This window comes from Lutzomyia longipalpis, chromosome 1 (genome assembly GCF_024334085.1).
Source record: "Lutzomyia longipalpis isolate SR_M1_2022 chromosome 1, ASM2433408v1".
In the NCBI taxonomy this organism is placed as follows: domain Eukaryota; kingdom Metazoa; phylum Arthropoda; class Insecta; order Diptera; family Psychodidae; genus Lutzomyia; species Lutzomyia longipalpis.
Genome location: NC_074707.1, coordinates 44,163,214 through 44,172,646, shown reverse-complemented (window position 1 = coordinate 44,172,646; position 9,433 = coordinate 44,163,214). Strand labels below are relative to the sequence as shown.

At 39.4% G+C, this 9,433-nt stretch overlaps 4 protein-coding genes across 5 annotated transcripts; 3 read left to right on the top strand and 1 right to left on the bottom strand.

Moving 5' to 3' along the window:
• Positions 1-63: 63 nt before the first annotated feature.
• On the top strand, positions 64-2,663 carry LOC129787602 (venom protease-like). Its single transcript, XM_055823320.1, has 6 exons — positions 64-301; positions 926-1,159; positions 1,229-1,496; positions 1,574-1,836; positions 2,200-2,363; positions 2,437-2,663. The coding sequence occupies exons 1-6, from the start codon at positions 211-213 to the stop codon at positions 2,608-2,610; spliced, it is 1,194 nt and encodes a 397-aa protein (XP_055679295.1). The 5' UTR covers positions 64-210; the 3' UTR covers positions 2,611-2,663.
• LOC129787587 (crossover junction endonuclease MUS81) lies at positions 2,374-4,138 on the bottom strand. 2 transcript variants are annotated; one of them, XM_055823301.1, is made up of 4 exons: positions 4,117-4,138; positions 3,536-4,037; positions 3,054-3,471; positions 2,374-2,981 (listed from the first exon to the last, which is right to left on the bottom strand). In XM_055823301.1, exons 2-4 carry the CDS (start codon positions 4,033-4,035, stop codon positions 2,616-2,618), a joined length of 1,284 nt encoding a protein of 427 aa, XP_055679276.1. In that variant the 5' UTR covers positions 4,036-4,037; positions 4,117-4,138; the 3' UTR covers positions 2,374-2,615. The 2 variants fall into 2 exon arrangements, with proteins under 2 accessions (XP_055679276.1, XP_055679275.1); XM_055823300.1 differs by lacking the exon at positions 4,117-4,138 and having other exon boundaries at positions 3,536-4,113.
• A 198-nt stretch (positions 4,139-4,336) lies between these two features.
• On the top strand, positions 4,337-7,262 carry LOC129787532 (squamous cell carcinoma antigen recognized by T-cells 3). Its single transcript, XM_055823231.1, has 4 exons — positions 4,337-4,479; positions 4,543-4,610; positions 4,673-6,847; positions 6,909-7,262. Exons 1-4 carry the CDS (start codon positions 4,453-4,455, stop codon positions 7,180-7,182), a joined length of 2,544 nt encoding a protein of 847 aa, XP_055679206.1. The 5' UTR covers positions 4,337-4,452; the 3' UTR covers positions 7,183-7,262.
• A 406-nt stretch (positions 7,263-7,668) lies between these two features.
• On the top strand, positions 7,669-9,329 carry LOC129787591 (histone deacetylase 3). Its single transcript, XM_055823306.1, has 2 exons — positions 7,669-8,816; positions 8,901-9,329. Exons 1-2 carry the CDS (start codon positions 7,927-7,929, stop codon positions 9,301-9,303), a joined length of 1,293 nt encoding a protein of 430 aa, XP_055679281.1. The 5' UTR covers positions 7,669-7,926; the 3' UTR covers positions 9,304-9,329.
• The last annotated feature ends 104 nt before the right edge of the window (positions 9,330-9,433 follow it).

Here is a 9,433-nt window from a genome sequence, read left to right as displayed (position 1 = left end):
GAAGAAGAAGCAAACATTTATGTCTTCTCAAGCTATAAAATAGCAACTTCAACAGTGACATTCAGTTAGCTTTCAACATTCCATCGGTGAAGATCGCGCTATATACCTACTTAAAATTTGTTTTTATTTATTTGTTGGAGATTTACTTTTACATTTTTCTTTATTATATATGATATAAAATAAAATTATTCATAAATTTATTAAAAAAGAATGTTTTTCCGTGAAAACTTTAAATGTGCTTTACTCTTGATTAGCCTTTTTTGTTGTTCAGGTGTTTTGTGTAACAATGACTGCTCAATTGGTGAGTTCGTGTTAAATAAAATTAAATCGTGTGCCAAAATATCATGAGTGTACATCGTTTCTTTTTTTTCAATACATAATCCCCTTGTGACATCATGAATTCATTAGATGTTAAAGGTCAAAAACTCAAGCGATATAGGCGGTATATAATAGAGAAAAGAGAGTGAAACAAAACATTAATAATATGCGGCGAATGCTTTCAGAAGATACGCGTGCCATCTAAAACAATGAACTTCAATGTGATATGTCTGCGATTCTGTTGGGGACAAAAACGCGATCTTAATGAGTTGTCAGAGAGAGAGAGACTAATGTGAAGAAAAAAATATTTGTCATGTCTCCGACTTGAAATAAAATATTTATTTAAATCTTTCCATAATGCAAAGAAGAATCACAGCTAAAAGAAATCGAAAAGACAAAGATTTACGTAGAGTAGTTCTCGCTGTTTTAGATAAATATTTAAAAGGTTTTGAAGATCATGGTAAAAAGAAAGATTTAAATTAAGAAATTCGGTTTCTTTTTTTGTTCTTTTATCTTTTGGTGAATTTTTGTTAGATCCTTTAAAAAAAATTCTTCCTTATTCTTCATTTAGAATAAATAATACCTACAAAATGTTGTACAATTTCAGGAGATAAATGTGTACATGGAACGACAAATGCACGTGGTGAAGCAAAACTCATAACTGAATGCCCTTCGGCTATTGCTGATCTTCAGAAAAATATTCGACCATGGGGTTGTGGATTCCAGGGGTTATTTCAGATAATCTGTTGCCCATACCCTCCAGGACAAGCCGTAGATGACAAACCTATGCCAGTTGACGATAGATTCTCTTCAAATCGAAATGAAAGAGTTGCCCTAAGAAGTTTGTTTAAATGCCCAAATATTCTAAATTGAAGATTATTTTTAAAAAAGAAACTTTTGCCTTTTGCAGAATGCAGAGAATATGCAAAATATGCATATGAAAATGTAACATTGCCCATAACAGTTCCGGGTGAACCCAATGTGATCCGTAAAGTGGACAGATGTGGCTTTAATGTGGTTCCTCTCATTGTTGGAGGAACTTTGGCTGGATCACGTGAATTTCCTCACATGACCCTGGTGGGATATGGCAATAATCCAGGTGTGTGGAAATGCGGAGGAACGATCATCAGTGAAAATCACATTCTAACAGCTGGACATTGTCTCGTTTCTCAGGAATTGTAATGATTTCTTCTCTTTTCCAAGATATCCAATATGGATATATAAATCTTTTCTCATTAAATATTTTATATTCTAGTGGATCAGCCACATGGGTACGCGTGGGAGATTTAAATTACGAATCAGATGACGATGAAGCACGTCCGGAAAATATAAGAATCAAGAGACACGTCCCCTTTCCAGAATACACCCGGAAAACTCAGTACAACGACTTAGCTCTACTAGAGTTGGAACGTCGAATTACCCTCAGTCCATACGCCAGGCCAGCGTGCCTTTATACGGAATTTGATTCAAAAACCCAAAAAGCAATTGCAACGGGATGGGGAAGAGTTGAGTGGGCAGGTAAGAAAAATTAATCAATAGGAGTTTATTCATTTCTGTATGAGAAAACCCTTCATTCGAGAAAAATCGGGAAAACGCGTAATTTTGTCGAGAATTGAAAAAGATTCAGGAATCAGCGAAGAAAATATAGAAAAAATGTAGGCAATGACGTCACTGTCTGCATTTTTTGTCAAACTTTGTGTATTTTTCCCAGTTGGAAATTGGGAATTCCGATTTCTTATTCAATTTTGATATGTCTCCAAAAGATTACGCATATCGCGAAATTCTTATTTTAATGAGGGGTTTTCCCATATAGAAGTAAATAAACTCCTTTTTATCATAATTGGGTTTTTCTTAAAAACAAAAAATGATATTATTTTCTAGGAGATACCAGCAGTAATCTCCTCAAGGTTACCCTGGAACTCTTCTCATACCGCGAATGCAATAAATCTTTTGAGTACAATATTAACCGGAAATTAAGTCAGGGAATCTTAGATGAGTCACAACTTTGTGCTGGATCTCATGACGAAGAGAAGGATACTTGTGAAGTAAAAAAACTTTTAAGATTTCTAATCAATTTTAAAAAAATAATACAAATACATACTTTGGGCTCAATTTCAGGGTGACTCAGGAGGTCCTCTGCAGATCTTCAATAATGATGTCTACTGCATGTACAATGTGATTGGTGTGACATCATTCGGCAAGGGATGTGGTACAGCTGGTCAACCTGGAGTTTACACACGTATCTCACACTACATTGATTGGCTAGAGAAGACTCTGTGGCCCAATCAGTAAGGGTCTTAGCTGGGACGAATGTTGTGATAAAACTCATAAATGTTCTCGCTCAATTTCTGTCCAATTTGTCTGTTTGCTTTTCCATATTTGATATTTGCCAGGAGATTTTTAGCTGCATCCTGATTCCTGCAATCTCTGTATGCATTCAGGAGGAGTTTTGGTGTGCCGTATATGCGTACAATGGCCAGGGCTTTATCCACCGAAAGTCCTGATAGCTGAATTAATTGCAAAGCAAAGAAATCGCGAACTTTCATATCTCGTGTCTTCGAGGAGAGTGTGTTGAATTCAGCAAAATTCATCAATGAGACAAATTCATCAGAGAGATTGAATTCTTTAAGGTTTGCCTTTGGACACTCAACTAAGATTTTTTCCTGCAAATTAAAGAGAAAAAAAAATCCAATAATTATACAAAGAAACATAAAGAGTCAACCAAGATAGCTTACCGCAAACACCCTCCTCAGCATCTTTGTCAAGACACTCAAGTAGAGCATACTCCCATGGTGATTATCGGTGATTTTAACAGTGAACCCATTGTGGACGTTGGTATTCATGGCAGCCTGCATGATGGTCTTGAATGGAAGTCCCAAATGTCGCGATTCGTACATCTCAACCATGTAAATCACATTCGGAATTCCGCTCTGCATCAATCGAAATTTTTGCTCGTGGAATCTCGCATCTCTAATGCTACTCCCCAAATCATCCACCCTCTTTCGCTCCACAATGTACGGCAAAACGAGCTCACTCCCAGACGCATCACGAGCAATCCAGGCAAAGTCACCAACACTGAGGTGCCTCACTTCATAAGTTTCTCTGAAGCTATCGAGTTCTTTCAATGTAGCATCGACTGTTTTTTTTGTTTTCCTAAAAATTAAAGAAAAATATTTTAGATCTTCTGCTTAGGAACAAGATTCTTTGCAAAACTCACCCTTTAGTCTCTTGAGTATCAACCAATAAAATGATTTGGAACATATTAGCAGACATTATTGCCACAAGTGGCTCCTCGGTCTCTTTCTTCTTGGCATCAGGAATTACTGCAGGACACGGCTCCTTTCTTGTCCTTTTCTTTTTGGGAGATTTATGTGAAGGATTCCTTTTGAACTTTTGAGGTTTTTCAGCTTCCACTGCTGATCCTGCAGCTGTTAAATGTTGATTAGTACCTTCTTGGTCATTCCTGTGCTTGATGAGTTTCTTCTCCAGCATTTCACAAATAGTTGGACCAAATCCTTCAAGGATAATGCATTCCCGGGCTGATTGAATTGGCAGAGGATACTTCTCGAGAGACTCCAGGGCTTTTGATAAAGCAGATCTGTTTCCAAGATTATTTTCCTCGGAGTGCTTCAACCATTCTTGGAGCCATTTCTTGAAGAGTGGATTTGGATTATTGTACTTAATCGTCATGCGCTCTCTTAAGCCGGACACCTTCATTTCTTTATCAACAAAATATGTAATAAGAAAATCGCGCATAAAAATTATGTTGTATACAATACTATGCTGAAGTTTTTGCACCTTACAATAAGTTGATCTCTGAAGTTGGATCTTGCGATCTTGATCCAATTTCTTAAAACTAAAAAATCGTAAAAAAAATTAAACAATTTATTTTAAGACTTAAAATCTTTTATTATTCAATAATTTATATTTTTATATATTTTTAAAATACAACTTTGAAAATTTTTCAACAGGATATGAATTTGGCTGAATTGACCAACGAATTTGTTCACCGCTACTGAAAACTTCAATGTGATGCGTTGTTGTCGGATTTTTGGTTATTTCTTGGTTACGTTTTTGTGTTTTGGTTGTGTCAAAAATTAATAAATATCGGCTTTGCAGTCTGGAAAAGCAGAGATGGAAGACTCAAAAGATGTGGACATGGTAAATCCTCTTCTTGATTTCATAAAGAACTCCCTTCTAATAAGAAACTTTTGCTTGTTTCAGAGTTCTTCCTCTTCGGAAGATGGGGACAATGAGTCCAATCAATGGTTTGATCCCAACTCCTTCTCCTGGTGAGTTTTCGCTGCCTTTTCTGCATTCTTCTGTTCATCATTAACCACGTAACTATTTACAGTACAGCCGATGGACGCTATCATCCTGATTTGACCTACATGAGCCAGGAGGATATTGAGAAATATTCACAGCTAATGGGGATGTTTATGGAGGCCAAAAACCCAGAGGAGCACATTGTATGGGAGAAGAAAGACTACTCTTGCCTCATGGACTTGGCATTCTACATGGATAACTTGGAAATGATCAGGAAGTGCTGTCGAACGGCTATGAAAAATTTCGGCTACGAAGAGATGAAGCTCCTGGTGTGGCTCTATCGAGAACTCTGGGAGTGGGAGACAACAAAGGACGATACAATACTCGAGAGTATTTATGACATATTCCGGGAGGCTCTATCTCAAAAATATTCCTCAATTGTTGTCTACAAATTCATTCACTTTGCTCCCTATTCGGCGCACAAGGAAGAGATTTGGGGACAAATTTTGGACGTCTACCTGTATGATTTTACAGCTACGGCAAAGTACTTGAGCTTCTGGAAGGATTTCTTCATGGAAGATCCCCCGGATAGTGAGGAGCAATACTTGAAAATTGTAAAAGTCTACCGAACAGCTCTGTCCATTCCACACATTGACAGTGATCAGACATTGCGGGATTTTCAGGAGCTCTGTCGGGAATCTCCACATGATTGCAAAGTCGATTGGGATGAAATCGCTGAGATACACAAAGGAGCAAATGAGAAACTTGAATCAATCCTTCAGTACGAAAGCGATATTGTCTCATCGTCAAATCAGGAAAAGCCACACTTGTTCCGGAAGTACTTGGAAGCTCCGGAAACTTTTGTATTTCCCCGGAAATGGATTCAATTTATCTACGAACGAATGGTTGGGGAGTGCTCTGCCACACCTGGGTGCTGGATCGCCTACGTTCGCTTCCGCCAAGGCGTTCAGGTAGATGTTGATGATTCATCCGGATGGTTCTTCAATCAAAATCCCCTGGATATTGTCAATCGCGCACTTGTTTTTGGCAAGCCCAGTGAGAAGCTGTACTCGCTGAAAATGGAACTGCTGGAAAATGACAATTTCTCCGCAACATCCCTCCTCAGTGTTATGGAATCCGCTCTACGGGCTGATTTTTCATCTCCAGATCCCATCACAAATCTCTGGATAGAATATTTGACGATTCTACGGCGTCATGCAGATTTGCAAACGGAAGAGGGTCGAGATGTGTTAAGGAGGAATTTTGAGAATGCCTGGGAATCCCTCAGTAAGCAATGGGGGAATCTTGCCGATCAAAATGGAGAGATCCTCAAGCTCTGGGGTACACTTGAGTACACCGATCTGGGAGATGCTGCAAAAGGGAAGGCTCTGTGGAATGATGTAATGTCTTTTGGGGAGAATTCAATGAGATCTGTGACATGGCTTGAATTCATCCATCAGGAGGGACAAAAGAATCCCGCAGGAGCCCGGAAGCTCTTCAAGAAAGCCATCAAAATGCCCGAACTTACAGATCCGGAAATTCTTGCTGCAGCATGGGTGAGATTTGAGAGAATACACGGATCTCGTGAGAATCTCCAGTATTGCCAGACGCTTTGTGAGGAAATCCTTGAGAATTACAGAAAGCAGGTGGAACAGGAAAATCGAAAGGCTGCCTCCATGGAGAAGAAAAATTCATTCAAGAGAGACGTGAAGAATCCAAAAAATCTCAAGAGGAAGTCTCGAGAGGGAGCTGCTGCGACAAAGGACTCAACCCCACAGAAGATGCAGAAATTGGAAAAACTAGAGAAACCACCGGAAAATGATCAAGAAATTCCCACATCCTCCTCGTCATCGTCCAAAAGGGATCCCGCAAAAGACAATGTAACAATCTTTGTCAGCAATTTGGACTACAGTGCTACGGAGGAGGAGATCAGAGGAGCATTCCCAGACATGAACATTGTGAATTTCGACATGGTAAAGAGTGCAAATGGGAAGAATCGCGGCTTCTGTTACATCGAATTGGAATCAGAGGAAAAAGTTAAGGAAGCCCTTCAGTTGGATCGAGTACCCATTAATGGGCGTCCAATGTACATTTCTGAGTGTGCCAGGGAGAAAACACAGAGAGAAAAGATTTTCAAGTACTCCGAAGAGATGGAACCAACAAAGCTTTTTGTAAAAGGATGCGGTGGGGCGACAAAGGAGGATTTGGAGGAGATCTTCAAGCCCTACGGGGAGATTGTAGACATCCGAGTTGTCTTCCACAAGTAAGTTGATCAAATTATGCTTTTTTTGATCTTACTAATTTGTTAATTCTCTTTTATTTAGGAATGGTAATCCAAAGGGAATTGCTTACGTGGAATTTAAGGAAGTAACTGCAGCCCGTACAGCCCTCCTCAATGTGGATCAGTATAAGATGGGCAAGAATGTACTGAGAGTTGCCATTTCTGCTCCACCTCAGCGTGGGCCTATCAACAAGGGGACAGCCAAAATTGAGAGTCTCGGTGCTGCCAAACGACTTATTCCTGGTGAGATGCGCCCCCGGATGGCCTTTATTCCGCGATCGGTGCAGCAGAAGAGTGTTGTAAACAATGGTCAATAAATTATTTTGAGATTTATTGACGAAAAATCCTATATTTTCACACACAAAATAAGAAAATTAAATCGAAAATCAAAAACAAAGTTGTCTTATAGTCCTTATAGTCGACTAAATATGGCGAGGGGAAACGGAATTATTTAAAATCTTTTATAAAATCTTTTTTAAAATCTTTATTTAAAATCAAATATTTTACAAATTTTACATAAAAATACTTTTTGAGTGATTTTTTTTACTCTTAAACAAAATAATTTGCCAAATTCGTAAAAATTGGATTATAATTGTTAGAGTAATTAAAAAACGGTCTCAATAAGTAGAAATAAATTGGCGCAATGGAAAATAGGCTGGAAGCAAAATAGGCAGGATTTGGCTTAGCTTGGCAGATCGCTTAGAGATTTCAAAGTGAACGGACACGCGGTAGGCCGCGCAGCTTTAGAATTAGTTTTAAATAGAGTGCGATTATTTTAACAAAAATTCCAAAATATTTCAAACAAGAAACCAAGAATTTATTTTTTCAACAAGATTTGTTAATGGGCTGCACGTATTTTTATTCTACGCATCCCAGTAAACAATCTTTTTGGGACACCCTCATCAAGAACTATAATAAATTCTGACAGCTAAATTTAATGCAACCGGAAGCGGATCATTTCAGTGCAACGCGACGTTTATTATGTGTTGTGTTTGTGCTTTTGTTTATTTATACACTGAAAAAATACTTTTATGAAGATTTTGACCTGTAGGTTGGGCTAAATGACGCGAAAGGTCTCGTACTTCTACAACCCGGACGTGGGGAACTTCCACTACGGTCCGGGGCACCCTATGAAGCCCCACAGATTGTCTGTGATCCATTCGCTGGTGATGAATTACCAGCTGCACAAGAAGATGCAGGTGTACCGGCCCTACAAGGCCAGCGCACACGATATGTGTCGCTTCCACAGTGAAGAGTACATTGAGTTCCTGCAGCGGGTGACGCCACAAAACATCCAGGGCTACACCAAGTACCTTTCGCATTTCAATGTGGGTGACGATTGTCCTGTATTTGATGGGCTCTTTGAGTTTTGTGCAATGTACACCGGAGCCTCTCTCGAGGGGGCACAGCGACTCAACTACAATCTCAGCGATATCTGCATCAATTGGTCCGGAGGACTACATCATGCCAAGAAGTTCGAAGCATCGGGCTTCTGCTATGTCAATGACATCGTCATTGGTATCCTGGAGCTACTTAAGTACCATCCGCGTGTACTCTACATCGATATAGACGTGCACCATGGGGATGGTGTTCAGGAGGCTTTCTACCTCACAGATCGCGTCATGACGGTTTCCTTCCACAAGTATGGCAACTACTTTTTCCCCGGAACTGGCGATATGTATGAAATTGGAGCTGAATCGGGGCGCTATTATTCCGTTAATGTACCACTGAAGGAGGGTATTGATGACCAGAGCTACGTACAAATCTTCAAACCAATTGTGTCGCATGTGATGGACTTTTATAGGCCAACAGCAATTGTTTTGCAATGTGGAGCAGATTCTCTTGCTGGGGATCGTCTAGGGTGCTTCTCACTCAGCACAAAGGGGCACGGGGAGTGCGTGAAGTTTGTCAAGGATCTCAATGTGCCGACACTAGTTGTTGGTGGTGGAGGGTAAGTCTCTTTGTTCTCTTCCTCTTTGTTCTATTTTTTAAATATTTTTTTCTAATGAAATAATCTCTTTAATTTACTCACCAGGTACACCTTGAGGAATGTAGCCAGGTGTTGGACGTATGAAACATCGCTCCTCATCGATGAGACCATCTCCAATGACATCCCCATGAATGATTATTTGGAATTCTTTGCACCTGATTTCACACTACATCCGGAGATTGTTACGCGGCAAGACAATGCCAACAGCAAGCAATACCTGGATCTAATTGTCCGGCATGTTTACGATAATTTAAAGATGTGTCAGCATGCACCGAGTGTTCAGATGTTCAATATACCGGAGGATGCCCTACCTGAGGATGCAAAGGTCAAGGATGAAGGTGATCCGGATGTGAGGATAAGTCAGGCTGATGAGGACAGGATGGTGGAGAAGAATAATGAATTTTTTGATGGGGAAAATGATAATGACAAAATTGAACCAGAAACGTGAAATAAAATTAATTAATTTCCATCCTAGTTGGCTGTTTTTTTTTTCAAGATTCTTGAAAAAAAGTTCTAATTTCAAAATTCTTCCTAGGAAGTTCATAGGACTTTCTTACACCTGTTTGAAATTCTCAAGA

Excerpts from the sequence above, each read along its gene's own strand:
- LOC129787532 (XM_055823231.1), top strand. The coding sequence starts at position 4,453 with ATGGAAGACTCAAAAGATGTGGACATG. Across the intron at positions 4,480-4,542 it reads ACTCAAAAGATGTGGACATG|AGTTCTTCCTCTTCGGAAGA; the intron begins GTAAATCCTCTT and ends TGCTTGTTTCAG. Across the intron at positions 4,611-4,672 it reads GATCCCAACTCCTTCTCCTG|TACAGCCGATGGACGCTATC; the intron begins GTGAGTTTTCGC and ends AACTATTTACAG.
- LOC129787587 (XM_055823300.1), bottom strand. The coding sequence starts at position 4,074 with ATGCGCGATTTTCTTATTACATATTTTGTTGATAAAGAAATGAAGGTG. Across the intron at positions 3,472-3,535 it reads GATACTCAAGAGACTAAAGG|GAAAACAAAAAAAACAGTCG; the intron begins GTGAGTTTTGCA and ends TTTAATTTTTAG. Across the intron at positions 2,982-3,053 it reads TGCTGAGGAGGGTGTTTGCG|GAAAAAATCTTAGTTGAGTG; the intron begins GTAAGCTATCTT and ends TTTAATTTGCAG.
- LOC129787602 (XM_055823320.1), top strand. The coding sequence starts at position 211 with ATGTTTTTCCGTGAAAACTTTAAATGTGCTTTACTCTTGATTAGCCTT. Across the intron at positions 1,497-1,573 it reads TGTCTCGTTTCTCAGGAATT|TGGATCAGCCACATGGGTAC; the intron begins GTAATGATTTCT and ends TTTATATTCTAG. Across the intron at positions 2,364-2,436 it reads AAGAGAAGGATACTTGTGAA|GGTGACTCAGGAGGTCCTCT; the intron begins GTAAAAAAACTT and ends GCTCAATTTCAG.
- LOC129787591 (XM_055823306.1), top strand. The coding sequence starts at position 7,927 with ATGACGCGAAAGGTCTCGTACTTCTACAACCCGGACGTGGGGAACTTC. Across the intron at positions 8,817-8,900 it reads CTAGTTGTTGGTGGTGGAGG|GTACACCTTGAGGAATGTAG; the intron begins GTAAGTCTCTTT and ends TTTACTCACCAG.